Source organism: Bombina bombina, chromosome 11, assembly GCF_027579735.1.
Source record: "Bombina bombina isolate aBomBom1 chromosome 11, aBomBom1.pri, whole genome shotgun sequence".
Taxonomy (NCBI): Eukaryota; Metazoa; Chordata; class Amphibia; order Anura; family Bombinatoridae; genus Bombina; species Bombina bombina.
In genome coordinates, this window is record NC_069509.1 from 10068514 (window position 1) to 10087788 (window position 19275).

Here is a 19275-nt window from a genome sequence, read left to right on the forward strand (position 1 = left end):
ATTAGAGTTGATGTCAGGTATATGTCTCTAGCTATTTTAGCTAGAAAAGCTTTATGGATTAAACTTGGAATGCTGATATGTCTTCTAAGTCAACTTTGCTTTCCCTTTCTTTCCAGGGTAATAAATTATTATCTCAACTGTTTCTGGAAGGAAGGGAACTTTTTTACCAAAGGATAAAAAATCCAAGGTAAATTTAGGTTTAATAATCATTTTTCGTTCTTTTTCTCACAACAAGGAACAAAAGCCTGATCCTTCATCCTCAGGAGCGGTATCAGTTTGGAAACTATTTCCAGTTTGGAATATATCCAAGCCTTATAGAAACCTATAGCCAGCTCCTAAGTACCCATGAAGGTGCGGCCCTTATTCCAGTTCAGCTGGTATGGGGCAGATTACGTTTTCTTCAAAGAAATTTGGATCAATTCCGTTCTCAATCTCTGGTTTCAGAACATTGTTTCAGAAAGGTACAGAATTGGCTTCAAGTTAAGGCCTCCTGCTAAGAGATTTTTTTCTTTCCCGTGTCCCAGTTAACACAGCAAGGCTCAGCATTTCTGAAATGTGTTTCAGATCTAGAGTTGGCTGGAGTAATTATGCCAGTTCCAGTTCTGGAACAGGGGCTGGGGTTTTATTTTATCTCTTCATTGTACCAAAGAAGGTCAATTCCTTCAGACCAGTTCCGGATCTATCAATATTGAATCGTTATGTAAGGATACCAACATTCAAGATGGTTACTGTAGGACTATCCTGCCTTTTGTTTAGCAAGGGCATTATATGTCTACAATAGATTTACAGGATGTGTATCTGCATATTCCGATTCATCCAGATCACTTTTAGTGTCTGAGATTCTCTTTTTAGACAAGCATTACCAGTTTTGTGGTTCTACCGTTTGGCCTAGCCTCAGTTCCAAGAATTTTTTTCAAAGGTTCTCGGTGCCCTTCTTTCTGTAATCAGAGAACAGGGTTTTGGTATTTCCTTATTTGGACGATATCTTGGTACTTGCTCAGTCTTCTCATTTTCGAAGAATCTCATACGAATCAACTTGTGTTGTTTCTTCAAGTTCATGGTTGGAGGATCAATTTACCAATCAGTTCATTGATTCCTCAGACAAGGGTAACCTTTTTAGGTTTCTAGATAGATTCAGTGTCTATGACTCTGTCCTTGTCAGACAAGAGAAGTTTAACATTGATATCAGCTTGTCAAAACCTTCAGTCACAATCATTCCCTTTAGTAGCCTTATGCATGGAAATTTTAGGTCTTAGGACTGCCGCATCAGATGCGATCTCCTTTGCTCGTTTTCACATGCGACCTCTTCAGCTCTGTATGCTGAACCAATGGTGCAGGGATTACTCAAAAATATCTCAATTAATATCTTTAAACCGATTATACGACACTCTCTGACTTGGTGGACAGATCACCATCGTTTAGTTCAGGGGGCTTCTTTGTTCTTCCGACCTGGACTATAATCTCAACAGATGCAAGTCTTACAGGTTGGGGAGCTGTGTGGGGGTATCTGACGGCACAAGGGGTTTGGGAATCTCAGGAGGTGAGATTTCCGATCAATATTTTGGAACTCCGTGCAATTTTCAGAGCTCTTCAGTCTTGGCCTTTTCTGAAGAGAGAGTTGTTCATTTGTTTTCAGATAGACAATGTCACAACTGTGGCATACATCAATCATCAAGGAGGGACTCACAGTCCTCTGGCTATGAAAGAAGTATCTCGAATTTTGGTTTGGGCGGAATCCAGCTCCTGTCTAATCTCTGCGGTTCATATCCCAGGTATGGACAATTGGAAAGCGGATTATCTCAGTCGCCAAACGTTGCACCTGGGCGAATGGTCTTCACCCAGAGGTATTTCCTCAGATTGTTCAAATGTGGGAATTCCCAGAAATAGATCTGATGGCTTCTCATCTAAACAAGAAACTTACCTGGTATCTGTCCGGATCCCGGGATCCTCGGGCGGAGGCAGTGGATGCATTATCTCTTTCTTATATGTGTCATCCTGCCTATATCTTTCCGCCTCTAGTTCTTCTTCCAAGGGTATTCTCCAATATTCTAAAGGAATGCTCATTTGTCCTGCTGGTAGCTCCAGCATGGCCTCACAGGTTTTGGTATGCGGATCTTGTCCGGATGGCCTCTTGCCAGCTGTGGACTCTTCCGTTAAGACCAGTCTTTCTGTCTCAAGGTTCTTTTTTCCATCAGAATCTCAAAACCTTAATTTTAAGGTATGGAGTTTGAACGCTTGATTCTTGGTCAAAGAGGTTTCTCTGACTCTGTGATTGATACTATATGACAGGCTCGTAAATCTGTATCTAGAGAGATATATTATAGAGTCTGGAAGACTTATTTTTCTTCAGGATGGTTTAGATAAGGTTTGTCCGCAAGTTCCTTGAAAGACAAATCTCTGCTCTTTCTGTTCTTTTTCACAGAAGGATTGCTAATCTTCCTGATATTCATTGTTTTGTACAACCTTTGGTTCGTATAAAACCTGTCATTAAGTCAATTTCTCCTCCTTGGAGTTTGAATTTGGTTCTGGGGGCTCTTCAAGCTCCTCCGTTTGAACCTATGCATTCATTGGACATTAAATTATTTTCTTGGAAAGTTTTGTTCCTTTTGGCAATCTCTTCTGCCAGAAGAGTTTCTGAATTATCTGCTCTTTCTTGTGAGTCTCCTTTTCTGATTTTTCATCAGGATAAGGCGGTGTTGCGAACTTCTTTTGAATTTTTACCTAAAGTTGTGAATTCCAACAACATTAGTAGAGAAATTGTGGTTCCTTCATTATGTCCTAATCCTAAGAATTCTAAGGAGAAATTGTTCCATTCTTTGGATGTTGTTAGAGCTTTGAAATATTATGTTGAAGCTACTAAGTCTTTCCGAAAGCCTTCTAGTTTATTTGTTATCTTTTCCGGTTCTAGAAAAGGCCAGAAAGCTTCTGCCATTTCTTTGGCATCTTGGTTGAAATCTTTAATTCATCTTGCCTATGTTGAGTCGGGTAACACTCCGCCTCAGAGGATTACTGCTCATTCTACTAGGTCAGTTTCTACTTCCTGGGCGTTTAGGAATGAAGCTTTGATTGATCAGATTTGCAAAGCAGCAACTTGGTCCTCTTTGCATACTTTTACTAAATTCTACCATTTTGATGTATTTTCTTCTTCTGAAGCAGTTTTTGGTAGAAAAGTACTTCAGGCAGCGGTTTCAGTTTGAATCTTCTGCTTATGTTTTTCATTAAACTTTATTTTGGGTGTGGATTATTTTCAGCAGGAATTGGCTGTCTTTATTTTATCCCTCCCTCTCTAGTGACTCTTGTGTGGAAAGATCCACATCTTGGGTAATCATTATCCCATACGTCACTAGCTCATGGACTCTTGCTAATTACATGAATGAAAACATAATTTATGTAAGAACTTACCTGATAAATTCATTTCTTTCATATTAGCAAGAGTCCATGAGGCCCGCCCTTTTTTTGTGGTGGTTATGATTTTTGTATAAAGCACAATTATTCCAATTCCTTATTTTTTATGCTTTCGCACTTTCTTATCACCCCACTTCTTGGCTATTCGTTAAACTGAATTGTGGGTGTGGTGAGGGGTGTATTTATAGGCATTTTAAGGTTTGGAAAACTTTGCCCCTCCTGGTAGGAATGTATATCCCATACGTCACTAGCTCATGGACTCTTGCTAATATGAAAGAAATGAATTTATCAGGTAAGTTCTTACATAAATTATGTTTTTTACCTCTGTGATTACCTTGTATCTAACCCTCTGCAGACTGCCCCTTATCTCAGTTATATTAATATACTTTTTACCTCTGTGATTACATTGTATCTAAGCCTCTGCAGACTGCTCCTTATCTCAGTTATATTAATATACTGTTTACCTCTGTGACTACCTTGTATCTAAGCTTCTGCAGACTGCCCCTTTATATCAGTGCTTTTGACGGACTTGCATTTTAGCCAACCAGTGCCCTCTCATAAGTAACTCCACTGGAGTGAGCACAGTGTTATCTGTATGACACACATGAACTAATGCCCTCTAGCTGTGAAAAGTATAAAATGCATTCAGATAAGAGGCGGTCTTCAAGGGCTAAGAAATTAGTATATGATCCTACCTATGTTTAGCTTTCAACTAAGAATTTCAAGAGAACAAAGCAAATTTGATGATAAAAGTAAATTGGAAAGTTTTTTTTAATATTACATAACCTGACTCATGATTTAATTTTGACTAGACTGTCCCTTTAAGTGACATAAGATACTTTAACACCTACGCAACTGCTCTGTAGCTTTCAGTAATCATACTTTGTATTAAGATGCTGCACAAACCACATCTGAGCTTCGTTTATCAGCAAAATGGGTTATTCTGCATCTCAGAGATCTACTGAGCAGTGTTCAGTGATCTATTGCTTAGCACTCAGTAGGATTCAGGGATCTACTCTGTTCAGCACTCAGGGATCTGCTAGTCAGCACTAAGAGATCTACTAAGCAGTATTTAGGGATCTGCTGTTTAGCACTCAGGGATCTGCTAGTCAGCACTAAGAGATCTACAAAGCAGTATTTAGGGATCTGCTGTTTAGCACTAAGAGATCTACTAAGCAGTATTTAGGGATCTGCTGTTTAGCACTCAGGGATCTGCTAGTCAGCACTAAGAGATCTACTAAGCAGTATTTAGGGATCTGCTGTTTAGCACTCAGGGATCTGCTAGTCAGCACTAAGAGATCTACTAAGCAGTATTTAGGGATCTGCCATTTGGGTAGAGATGCTAAAACCATTGTACTATTATGGCAGCCTGTTCTTCTGACACTGCCCTGAGGCCTCTGGGTGCTTTTGTCTCTCGTATGACACACGGCTCAGGAATGTAAATCTTCCTGTCATCTAATTGCCGTGTGCGAACGTCACAGGACAGCATGTTGTCTCATTATTATTAATATTGTCTTCATCTTCTGTTGACTTTGTTTGGAGATCATGGTACATATGGCACAGTGTCTAATATAGAGGATGTTGTGCACGTGGTGCTGGCCCTGCTATAGAGTCATCTGTGCACGCGCCACAGGGCCTGCTAAACTTGTGGCCCCTGTATAGTGACAGTACAGCAGTGTTATTGTATTACTCACACAGCTTTATATGCACCTGTAGCCCCTGTATAGTGACAGTACAGCAGTGTTATTGTATTACTCACACAGCTTTATATGCACCTGTAGCCCTGTATAGTGACAGTACAGCAGTGTTATTGTATTACTCACACAGCTTTATATGCACCTGTAGCCCCTGTATAGTGACAGTACAGCAGTGCTATTGTATTACTCACACAGCTTTATATGCACCTGTAGCCCCTGTATAGTGACAGTACAGCAGTGCTATTGTATTACTCACACAGCTTTATATGCACCTGTAGCCCTGTATAGTGACAGTACAGCAGTGTTATTGTATTACTCACACAGCTTTATATGCACCTGTAGCCCTGTATAGTGACAGTACAGCAGTGTTATTGTATTACTCACACAGCTTTATATGCACCTGTAGCCCTGTATAGTGACAGTACTGCAGTGTTATTGTATTACTCACACAGCTTTATATGCACCTGTAGCCCCTGTATAGTGACAGTACTGCAGTGTTATTGTATTACTCACACAGCTTTATATGCACCTGTAGCCCCTGTATAGTGACAGTACAGCAGTGTTATTGTATTACTCACACAGCTTTATATGCACCTGTAGCCCCTGTATAGTGACAGTACAGCAGTGCTATTGTATTACTCACAAAGCTTTATATGCACCTGTAGCCCCTGTATAGTGACAGTACAGCAGTGCTATTGTATTACTCACAAAGCTTTATATGCACCTGTAGCCCCTGTATAGTGACAGTACAGCAGTGTTATTGTATTACTCACACAGCTGTATATGCACCTGTAGCCCCTGTATAGTGACAGTACAGCAGTGCTATTGTATTACTCACACAGCTTTATATGCACCTGTAGCCCCTGTATAGTGACAGTACAGCAGTGTTATTGTATTACTCACACAGCTGTATATGCACCTGTAGCCCCTGTATAGTGACAGTACAGCAGTGCTATTGTATTACTCACACAGCTTTATATGCACCTGTAGCCCCTGTATAGTGACAGTACAGCAGTGTTATTGTATTACTCACACAGCTTTATATGCACCTGTAGCCCCTGTATAGTGACAGTACAGCAGTGTTATTGTATTACTCACACAGCTTTATATGCACCTGTAGCCCCTGTATAGTGACAGTACAGCAGTGCTATTGTATTACTCACACAGCTTTATATGCACCTGTAGCCCCTGTATAGTGACAGTACAGCAGTGCTATTGTATTACTCACACAGCTTTATATGCACCTGTAGCCCCTGTATAGTGACAGTACAGCAGTGTTATTGTATTACTCACACAGCTTTATATGCACCTGTAGCCCCTGTATAGTGACAGTACAGCAGTGTTATTGTATTACTCACACAGCTTTATATGCATCTGTACCCCTGTATAGTGACAGTACAGCAGTGCTATTGTATTACTCACACAGCTTTATATGCACCTGTAGCCCCTGTATAGTGACAGTACAGCAGTGTTATTGTATTACTCACACAGCTTTATATGCACCTGTAGCCCTGTATAGTGACAGTACAGCAGTGTTATTGTATTGCTCACACAGCTTTATATGCACCTGTAGTCCCTGTATAGTGACAGTACAGCAGTGTTATTGTATTACTCACACAGCTTTATATGCACCTGTACCCCTGTATAGTGACAGTACTGCAGTGTTATTGTATTACTCACACAGCTTTATATGCACCTGTAGCCCTGTATAGTGACAGTACAGCAGTGTTATTGTATTACTCACACAGCTTTATATGCACCTGTAGCCCCTGTATAGTGACAGTACAGCAGTGCTATTGTATTACTCACACAGCTTTATATGCACCTGTAGCCCCTGTATAGTGACAGTACAGCAGTGCTATTGTATTACTCACACAGCTTTATATGCACCTGTAGCCCCTGTATAGTGACAGTACAGCAGTGTTATTGTATTACTCACACAGCTGTATATGCACCTGTAGCCCCTGTATAGTGACAGTACAGCAGTGCTATTGTATTACTCACACAGCTTTATATGCACCTGTAGCCCTGTATAGTGACAGTACAGCAGTGTTATTGTATTACTCACACAGCTTTATATGCACCTGTAGCCCCTGTATAGTGACAGTACAGCAGTGCTATTGTATTACTCACACAGCTTTATATGCACCTGTAGCCCCTGTATAGTGACAGTACAGCAGTGCTATTGTATTACTCACACAGCTTTATATGCACCTGTAGCCCCTGTATAGTGACAGTACAGCAGTGTTATTGTATTACTCACACAGCTTTATATGCACCTGTAGCCCCTGTATAGTGACAGTACAGCAGTGTTATTGTATTACTCACACAGCTTTATATGCACCTGTAGCCCCTGTATAGTGACAGTACTGCAGTGTTATTGTATTACTCACACAGCTTTATATGCACCTGTAGCCCCTGTATAGTGACAGTACAGCAGTGCTATTGTATTACTCACACAGCTTTATATGCACCTGTAGCCCCTGTATAGTGACAGTACAGCAGTGCTATTGTATTACTCACACAGCTTTATATGCACCTGTAGCTACTGTATAGTGACAGTACAGCAGTGCTATTGTATTACTCACACAGCTTTATATGCACCTGTAGCCCCTGTATAGTGACAGTACTGCAGTGTTATTGTATTACTCACACAGCTTTATATGCACCTGTACCCCTGTATAGTGATAGTACAGCAGTGCTATTGTATTACTCACACAGCTTTATATGCACCTGTAGCCCCTGTATAGTGACAGTACAGCAGTGTTATTGTATTACTCACACAGCTTTATATGCACCTGTAGCCCCTGTATAGTGACAGTACAGCAGTGTTATTGTATTACTCACACAGCTTTATATGCACCTGTAGCCCCTGTATAGTGACAGTACAGCAGTGCTATTGTATTACTCACACAGCTTTATATGCACCTGTAGCCCCTGTATAGTGACAGTACAGCAGTGCTATTGTATTACTCACACAGCTTTATATGCACCTGTAGCTACTGTATAGTGACAGTACAGCAGTGCTATTGTATTACTCACACAGCTTTATATGCACCTGTAGCCCCTGTATAGTGACAGTACAGCAGTGTTATTGTATTACTCACACAGCTTTATATGCACCTGTAGCCCCTGTATAGTGACAGTACAGCAGTGCTATTGTATTACTCACACAGCTTTATATGCACCTGTAGCCCCTGTATAGTGACAGTACAGCAGTGTTATTGTATTACTCACACAGCTTTATATGCACCTGTAGCCCCTGTATAGTGACAGTACAGCAGTGTTATTGTATTACTCACACAGCTTTATATGCATCTGTACCCCTGTATAGTGACAGTACAGCAGTGTTATTGTATTACTCACACAGCTTTATATGCACCTGTAGCCCCTGTATAGTGACAGTACAGCAGTGCTATTGTATTACTCACACAGCTTTATATGCACCTGTAGCCCCTGTATAGTGACAGTACAGCAGTGCTATTGTATTACTCACACAGCTTTATATGCACCTGTAGCCCCTGTATAGTGACAGTACAGCAGTGTTATTGTATTACTCACACAGCTTTATCTGCCCCTGTATAGTGACAGTACAGCAGTGTTATTGTATTACTCACACAGCTTTATCTGCACCTGTAGCCCCTGTATAGTGACAGTACAGCAGTGTTATTGTATTACTCACACAGCTTTATATGCACCTGTAGCCCCTGTATAGTGACAGTACAGCAGTGTTATTGTATTACTCACACAGCTTTATATGCACCTGTAGCCCTGTATAGTGACAGTACTGCAGTGTTATTGTATTACTCACACAGCTTTATATGCACCTGTAGCCCCTGTATAGTGACAGTACAGCAGTGTTATTGTATTACTCACACAGCTTTATATGCACCTGTAGCCCCTGTATAGTGACAGTACAGCAGTGTTATTGTATTACTCACACAGCTTTATATGCACCTGTAGCCCCTGTATAGTGACAGTACAGCAGTGTTATTGTATTACTCACACAGCTTTATATGCACCTGTACCCCCTGTATAGTGACAGTACAGCAGTGTTATTGTATTACTCACACAGCTTTATATGCACCTGTAGCCCTGTATAGTGACAGTACAGCAGTGTTATTGTATTACTCTCACAGCTTTATATGCACCTGTAGCCCTGTATAGTGACAGTACAGCAGTGTTATTGTATTACTCACACAGCTTTATATGCACCTGTAGCCCTGTATAGTGACAGTACAGCAGTGCTATTGTATTACTCACACAGCTTTATATGCACCTCTAGCCCCTGTATAGTGATAGTACAGCAGTGCTATTGTATTACTCACACAGCTTTATATACACCTGTAGCCCCTGTATAGTGACAGTACAGCAGTGTTATTGTATTACTCACACAGCTTTATATGCACCTGTAGCCCTGTATAGTGACAGTACAGCAGTGTTATTGTATTACTCACACAGCTTTATATGCACCTGTAGCCCCTGTATAGTGACAGTACAGCAGTGCTATTGTATTACTCACACAGCTTTATATGCACCTGTAGCCCCTGTATAGTGATAGTACAGCAGTGCTATTGTATTACTCACACAGCTTTATATGCACCTGTAGCCCTGTATAGTGACTTTACAGCAGTGCTATTGTATTACTCACACAGCTTTATATGCACCTGTAGCCCCTGTATAGTGACAGTACAGCAGTGTTATTGTATTACTCACACAGCTTTATATGCACCTGTAGCCCCTGTATAGTGACAGTACAGCAGTGTTATTGTATTACTCACACAGCTTTATATGCATCTGTACCCCTGTATAGTGACAGTACAGCAGTGTTATTGTATTACTCACACAGCTTTATATGCACCTGTAGCCCCTGTATAGTGACAGTACAGCAGTGCTATTGTATTACTCACACAGCTTTATATGCACCTGTAGCCCCTGTATAGTGACAGTACAGCAATGCTATTGTATTACTCAGACAGCTTTATATGCACCTGTGGCCCCTGTATAGTGACAGTACTGCAGTGTTATTGTATTACTCACACAGCTTTATATGCACCTGTAGCCCCTGTATAGTGACAGTACAGCAGTGTTATTGTATTACTCACACAGCTTTATATGCACCTGTAGCCCCTGTATAGTGACAGTACAGCAGTGTTATTGTATTACTCACACAGCTTTATATGCACCTGTAGCCCCTGTATAGTGACAGTACAGCAGTGCTATTGTATTACTCACACAGCTTTATATGCACCTGTAGCCCCTGTATAGTGACAGTACAGCAGTGTTATTGTATTACTCACACAGCTTTATATGCACCTGTAGCCCCTGTATAGTGACAGTACAGCAGTGCTATTGTATTACTCACACAGCTTTATATGCACCTGTAGCCCTGTATAGTGACAGTACAGCAGTGTTATTGTATTACTCACACAGCTTTATATGCACCTGTAGCCCCTGTATAGTGACAGTACAGCAGTGTTATTGTATTACTCACACAGCTGTATATGCACCTGTAGCCCCTGTATAGTGACAGTACAGCAGTGCTATTGTATTACTCACACAGCTTTATATGCACCTGTAGCCCCTGTATAGTGACAGTACAGCAGTGCTATTGTATTACTCACACAGCTTTATATACACCTGTAGCCCCTGTATAGTGACAGTACAGCAGTGTTATTGTATTACTCACACAGCTTTATATGCACCTGTAGCCCCTGTATAGTGACAGTACAGCAGTGCTATTGTATTACTCACACAGCTTTATATGCACCTGTAGCCCCTGTATAGTGACAGTACAGCAGTGTTATTGTATTACTCACACAGCTTTATATGCACCTGTAGCCCCTGTATAGTGACAGTACAGCAGTGTTATTGTATTACTCACACAGCTGTATATGCACCTGTAGCCCCTGTATAGTGACAGTACAGCAGTGCTATTGTATTACTCACACAGCTTTATATGCACCTGTAGCCCCTGTATAGTGACAGTACAGCAGTGTTATTGTATTACTCACACAGCTTTATATGCACCTGTAGCCCCTGTATAGTGACAGTACAGCAGTGTTATTGTATTACTCACACAGCTTTATATGCACCTGTAGCCCCTGTATAGTGACAGTACAGCAGTGCTATTGTATTACTCACACAGCTTTATATGCACCTGTAGCCCCTGTATAGTGACAGTACAGCAGTGTTATTGTATTACTCACACAGCTTTATATGCACCTGTAGCCCCTGTATAGTGACAGTACAGCAGTGCTATTGTATTACTCACACAGCTGTATATGCACCTGTAGCCCCTGTATAGTGACAGTACAGCAGTGCTATTGTATTACTCACACAGCTTTATATGCACCTGTAGCCCCTGTATAGTGACAGTACAGCAGTGTTATTGTATTACTCACACAGCTTTATATGCACCTGTAGCCCCTGTATAGTGACAGTACAGCAGTGTTATTGTATTACTCACACAGCTTTATATGCACCTGTAGCCCCTGTATAGTGACAGTACAGCAGTGTTATTGTATTACTCACACAGCTGTATATGCACCTGTAGCCCCTGTATAGTGACAGTACAGCAGTGCTATTGTATTACTCACACAGCTTTATATGCACCTGTAGCCCCTGTATAGTGACAGTACAGCAGTGCTATTGTATTACTCACACAGCTTTATATGCACCTGTAGCCCCTGTATAGTGACAGTACAGCAGTGTTATTGTATTACTCACACAGCTTTATATGCACCTGTAGCCCCTGTATAGTGACAGTACAGCAGTGTTATTGTATTACTCACACAGCTTTATATGCACCTGTAGCCCCTGTATAGTGACAGTACAGCAGTGCTATTGTATTACTCACACAGCTTTATATGCACCTGTAGCCCCTGTATAGTGACAGTACAGCAGTGTTATTGTATTACTCACACAGCTTTATATGCACCTGTAGCCCCTGTATAGTGACAGTACAGCAGTGCTATTGTATTACTCACACAGCTTTATATGCACCTGTAGCCCCTGTATAGTGACAGTACAGCAGTGTTATTGTATTACTCACACAGCTTTATATGCACCTTGTGACAGGAACACTTTTAACCACGGTCTTCTAGGGCACAAATGCAGCACAGGACAATCCACTGTAGTTTAAAAGGCTTTATTTTTCACAGCAATAACAAACAGGCAGTTCATTTCCAAAAGAGGGAAATCCTTCCTCTGCAGCAAAGTTAAGTGCTTTTAAATGTGTCCCAGCACTTCACAGCATTCCACAAGTGCTTAGAAAAATAATGTCCTTTTACAGTTCACAGGAACAAAAGTCTTTTACACAGTGTAACAAACACACACACCAGCTTCTGTAGCTGTGTAACTAACTCTCAAGGCCTAAGTGAGGCTGCTATTTAAACCCTCATAACTTCTAATTAGCCACACCTGTGATTAGCTGCTGGACAGCTTCACAGCTGTCTGGGATAATCAAATACACACTCTTTCTCCCTGGGGTTTTAACTGAAAGGAGAAATAGCATGTACAATGCTTGGTCTTAAATATCTTCCATTTATAACCAGGCCTTGCTTTCTGTCACAACCTGTAGACCCTGTATAGTCACAGTACAGCAGTGTTATTGTATTACTCACACAGCTTTATATGCACCTGTAGCCCCTGTATAGTGACAGTACAGCAGTGTTATTGTATTACTCACACAGCTTTATATGCACCTGTAGCCCCTGTATAGTGACAGTACAGCAGTGCTATTGTATTACTCACACAGCTTTATATGCACCTGTAGCCCCTGTATAGTGACAGTACAGCAGTGTTATTGTATTACTCACACAGCTTTATATGCACCTGTAGCCCCTGTATAGTGACAGTACAGCAGTGTTATTGTATTACTCACACAGCTTTATATGCACCTGTAGCCCCTGTATAGTGACAGTACTGCAGTGTTATTGTATTACTCACACAGCTTTATCTGCCCCTGTATAGTGACAGTACAGCAGTGTTATTGTATTACTCACACAGCTTTATATGCACCTGTAGCCCCTGTATAGTGATAGTACAGCAGTGTTATTGTATTACTCACACAGCTTTATATGCACCTGTAGCCCCTGTATAGTGACAGTACAGCAGTGTTATTGTATTACTCACACAGCTTTATCTGCCCCTGTATAGTGACAGTACAGCAGTGTTATTGTATTACTCACACAGCTTTATATGCACCTGTAGCCCTGTATAGTGACAGTACAGCAGTGTTATTGTATTACTCACACAGCTTTATATGCACCTGTAGCCCCTGTATAGTGACAGTACAGCAGTGTTATTGTATTACTCACACAGCTTTATATGCACCTGTAGCCCCTGTATAGTGACAGTACAGCAGTGCTATTGTATTACTCACACAGCTTTATATGCACCTGTTGCCCCTGTATAGTGACAGTACAGCAGTGTTATTGTATTAATCACACAGCTTTATATGCACCTGTAGCCCCTGTATAGTGACAGTACAGCAGTGTTATTGTATTACTCACACAGCTTTATATGCACCTGTAGCCCCTGTATAGTGACAGTACAGCAGTGCTATTGTATTACTCACACAGCTTTATATGCACCTGTAGCCCCTGTATAGTGACAGTACAGCAGTGTTATTGTATTAATCACACAGCTTTATATGCACCTGTAGCCCCTGTATAGTGACAGTACAGCAGTGTTATTGTATTACTCACACAGCTTTATATGCACCTGTAGCCCCTGTATAGTGACAGTACAGCAGTGTTATTGTATTACTCACACAGCTTTATATGCACCTGTAGCCCCTGTATAGTGACAGTACTGCAGTGTTATTGTATTACTCACACAGCTTTATATGCACCTGTAGCCCCTGTATAGTGACAGTACAGCAGTGCTATTGTATTACTCACACAGCTTTATATGCACCTGTAGCCCCTGTATAGTGACAGTACAGCAGTGTTATTGTATTACTCACACAGCTTTATATGCACCTGTAGCCCCTGTATAGTGACAGTACAGCAGTGCTATTGTATTACTCACACAGCTTTATATGCACCTGTAGCCCCTGTATAGTGACAGTACAGCAGTGCTATTGTATTACTCACACAGCTTTATATGCACCTGTAGCCCCTGTATAGTGACAGTATATGGATTATCTACCATTACATTATTTGATTTAATAATGCAAGTTCTTTTGTCATTTTCTGCTGTATCAGATTTTATCTCACGCTCAGACGTGTCATGTTTAATAAATGTGTCATTTTACTTTTTGTCAGGAAAGGGGAACTTGAGCTTGAGCTGGTAAAGTGTCACCTGGAGAAGGATTCACTGAGTCGCCAGCTACTGAGCGCTGTGCAGCAGAAAGTGTCCTTGAGCCAGGAGCTGGAAGCCTGGCAGGTGAGGCTGGGTGGGGAGGTTGTAGGGGTAGATGAGATTACCAGGTTATGGGGCGCATCGCTGACGTTTCTATCTTTCCCTCTATCTGCAGGACGATATGCAGGTCATCATCAGTCAGCAGCTGAAGTCTCAGAAGGAGGAAAAGACAACTCCAGCTTCCCCTATACGGAAGGACAGCACTAGACGCCCAAGGGATGCTGGAGGTGGTATTTTCTCTTTCTTCAAGAAGATCTGAGATAAAAACCCTAAGAAGAAACAACCATATGAGAGACCTCTAGAAACAGTCAACTAGGATCACAGACATTACCAGACACGTATTGTCTAACCTCTTCACCATGTGAAGAGCAGAAAAACTCCATGTCCCTCCTGTGTCACCCTGTGTGGTAGGCACAGACAATGTGCTAGAGCTCCCTCCTATGTCACGGTCACCCTGTGTGGTAGGAAAAGACACCATGTCCTAGAGCTCCCTCTCATTTATGTCATTGTGTCACCCTGTGTAGTAGGAACGGACACCATGTCCCAGAGCTCCCTCTCGTTTATGTCACTGTGTCACCCTGTGTGGTAGGAACGGACACCATGTCCCAGAGTCCCTCTCATTTATGTCACTGTGTCACCCTGTGTGGTAGGCACAGACATCATGTCCCAGAACTCCCTCTCGTTTATGTCACTGTGTCACCCTGTGTGGTAGGAATGGACACCATGTCCCAGAGCTCCCTCTCGTTTATGTCACTGTGTCACCCTGTGTGATAGGAACGGACACCATGTCCCAGAGCTCCCTCTCGTTTATGTCACTGTGTCACCCTGTGTGGTAGGCACAGACACCATGTCCCAGAGCTCCCTCTCGTTTATGTCACTGTGTCACCCTGTGTGGTAGGAACAGACACCATGTCCCAGAGCTCCCTCTCGTTTATGTCATTGTGTCACCCTGTGTGGTAGGCACAGACACCATGTCCCAGAGCTCCCTCTCGTTTATGTCATTGTGTCACCCTGTGTGGTAGGCACAGACACCATGTCCCAGAGCTCCCTCTCGTTTATGTCACTGTGTCACCCTGTGTGGTAGGAACGGACACCATGTCCCAGAACTCCCTCTCGTTTATGTCATTGTGTCACCCTGTGTGGGAGAGACATATCCCATAACTCACTCCCATCTGTGTCACCCTAGAGTTCCCTCCTCTTCCACAAAATCCCAAGACTCTTTTATATATAAATATATATATATATATATGTGTGTATATACTTTTTATTCTTAAAATCTAGCAAATATTTAATCTATTAAAAATCACACTACTTGTGTTAATTTGTATACTAATAAAACATCATTTATTCTGGATTCCACTCTTTTAAAATGTAGATTGCACCAATTTTCAGTCACCTCTCACTTACCACTTAAAGCAGCATAACCCTTACTGTCTCCTCTCACATGAATGGTAGCTCTATCACTTCCCACACTCACCTCGCATACAGATGAAGGGCTATCACTCCCATCCTCACCTCACATACAGATAAAGGTCTATCACTCCCAACCTTACCTCATATACAGATAAAGGTCTATCACTCCCGCCCTCACCTCACATACAGATGAAGGTCTATCACTTCCCACACTCACCTCACATACAGATAAAGGTCCATCACTCCCACCCTCACCTTACATACAGATAAATGTCTATCACTCCCACCCTCACATAACATACAGATAAAGGTCTATCACTCTCACCCTCACCTCACATACAGATAAAGGTCTATCACTTCCCACACTCACCTCACATACAGATAAAGGTCCATCACTCCCACCCTCACCTTACATACAGATAAAGGTCTATCACTCCCACCCTCACATAACATACAGATAAAGGTCTATCACTCTCACCCTCACCTCACATACAGATAAAGGTCTATCACTCCCACCCTCACCTCACATACAGATAAAGGTCTATCACTCTCACCCTCACCTCACATACAGATAAAGGTCTATCACTCCCAAACTTACCTCACTTACAGATAAAGGTCCATCACTCCCACCCTCACCTTACATACAGATAAAGGTCTATCACTCCCATCCTCACCTCACATAGAGATGAAGGTCTATCACTCCCATCCTCACCTCACATACAGATAAAGGTCTATCACTCCCACCCTCACCTCACATACAGATAACGGTCTCTCACTCCCACCCTCACCTCACATGCAGATAAAGGTCTATCACTCCCAGCCTCACCTCACATACAGATAAAGGTCTATCACTCTCACCCTCACCTCACATACAGATAAAGGTCTATCACTCCCAACCTTACCTCACATACAGATAAAGGTCCATCACTCCCACCCTCACTTACATACAGATAAAGGTCTATCACTCCCATCCTCACCTCACATACAGATGAAGGTCTATCACTCCCATCATCACCTCACATACAGATAAAGGTCTATCACTCCCACCCTCACCTCACATACAGATAAAGGTCTATCACTTCACACCCTCACCTCACATACAGAAAAAGGTCTATCATTCCCACCCTCACCTCACATACAGATAACGGTCTATCATTCCCACCCTCACCTCACAAACAGATAAAGGTCTATCATTCCCACCCTCACCTCACATACATATAAAGGTCTATCACTTTCACCCTCACCTCACATACAGATAAAGGTCTATCACTCCCACCCTCACCTCACATACAGATAAAGGTCTCTCACTTCCAACCTTACCTCACATACAGATAAAGGTCTATCACTCCCATCCTCACCTCAAATACAGAAAAAGGTCTATCACCCCACCCTCACCTCACATACAGATAAAGGTCTATCACTTCCCACCCTCACCTCACAAACAGATAAAGGTCTATCACTTCCCACCCTCACATACATATAAAGGTCTATCACTTCCCACCCTCACCTCACATACATATAAAGGTCTATCACTTCCCACCCTCACCTCACATACATATAAATGTCTATCACACCCACCCTCACCTCACATACAGATAAAGGTCTATCACACCCACCCTCACCTCACATACAGATAAAGGTCTATCACTCCCACCCTCACCTCACATACAGATAAAGGTCTATCATTCCCACCCTCACCTCACATACATATAAAGGTCTATCACTCTCACCCTCACCTCACATACAGATAAAGGTATATCACTCCCACCCTCACCTCACATACATATAAAGGTCTATCACTCCCACCCTCACCTCAAATACATATAAAGGTCTATCACTCCCACCCTCACCTCACATACATATAAAGGTCTATCACTCCCACCCTCACCTCACATACATATAAAGGTCTATCATTCCCACCCTCACCTCACATACATATAAAGGTCTATCACTCTCACCCTCACCTCACAAACAGATAAAGGTCTATCATTCCCACCCTCACTGCACATACAGATAAAGGTCTATCATTCCCACCCTCACCTCACATACAGATAAAGGTCTATCATTCCCACCCTCACCTCACATACAGATAAAGGTCTATCACTCCCGCCCTCACCTCACATACAGATAAAGGTCTATCACTCCCACCCTCACCTCACATACAGATAAAGGTCTATCACTCCCACCCTCACCTCACATACAGATAACGGTCTATCACTCCCGCCCTCACCTCACATACAGATAAAGGTCTATCACTCCCACTCCCACCTCACATACAGATAAAGGTCTCTCACTCCCACCTTCACCTCACATACAGATGAAGGTCTATCACTCCCACCCTCACCTCACATACAGATAAAGGTCTATCACTCCCACCATCACCTCACATACAGATAAAGGTCTATCACTCCCATCCTCACCTCACATACAGATAAAGGTCTATCACTCCCATCCTCACCTCACATACAGATAAAGGTCTATCACTCCCACCCTCAACTCACATACAGATAAAGGTCTATCACTCCCACCCTCACCTCACATACAGATAAAGGTCTATCACTCCCGCCCTCACCTCACATACAGATGACGGTCTATCACTCCCACCCTCACCTAACATACAGATGATGGTCTATCACTCCCACTCTCACCTCACATACAGATGATGGTCTATCCCACCCACCCTCACCTCACATACAGATAAAGGTCTATCACACCCACCCTCACCTGACATACAGATAAAGGTCTATCACTCCCACCCTCACCTCACATACAGATAAAGGTCTATCACTCTCACCCCACATACAGATAAAGGTCTATCACTCCCACCCTCACCTCACATACAGATAAAGGTCTATCACTCTCACCCTCACCTCACATACAGATTAAAGTCTATCACTCCCACCCTCACCTCACATACAGATAAAGGTCTATCACTCCCACCCTCACCTAACATACAGATAAAGGTCTATCACTCCCACCCTCACCTCACATACAGATAAAGGTCTATCACTCCCACCCTCACCTCACATACAGATAAAGGTCTATCACTCCCACCCTCACCTCACATACAGATAAAGGTCTATCACTCCCACCCTCACCTCACATACAGATAAAGGTCTATCACTCTCATCCCACATACAGATAAAGGTCTATCACTCCCACCCTCACCTCACATACAGATAAAGGTCTATCACTCTCACCCTCACCTAACATACAGATTAAAGTCTATCACTCCCACCCTCACCTCACATACAGATAAAGGTCTATCACTCTCACCCTCACCTCACATACAGATTAAAGTCTATCACTCCCACCCTCACCTCACATACAGATAAAGGTCTATGACTCCCACCCTCACCTAACATACAGATAAAGGTCTATCACTCCCACC

The 19275-nt window shown here is 42.3% G+C and overlaps 1 protein-coding gene across 3 annotated transcripts in view; it reads left to right on the plus strand.

Moving 5' to 3' along the window:
- BICDL2 (BICD family like cargo adaptor 2) overlaps positions 1 to 15825 on the plus strand; it is a 192151-nt gene extending 176326 nt beyond the window's left edge. For all 3 annotated transcript variants that reach the window (XM_053694504.1, XM_053694503.1, XM_053694505.1), the window contains 2 exons: positions 14375 to 14495; positions 14587 to 15825. In XM_053694504.1, coding sequence (XP_053550479.1) covers positions 14375 to 14495; positions 14587 to 14730 — 265 coding nt within the window. In that variant the 3' untranslated portion in view covers positions 14731 to 15825. The remainder of the gene's footprint in view (positions 1 to 14374; positions 14496 to 14586) is intronic.
- Positions 15826 to 19275: the final 3450 nt, after the last annotated feature.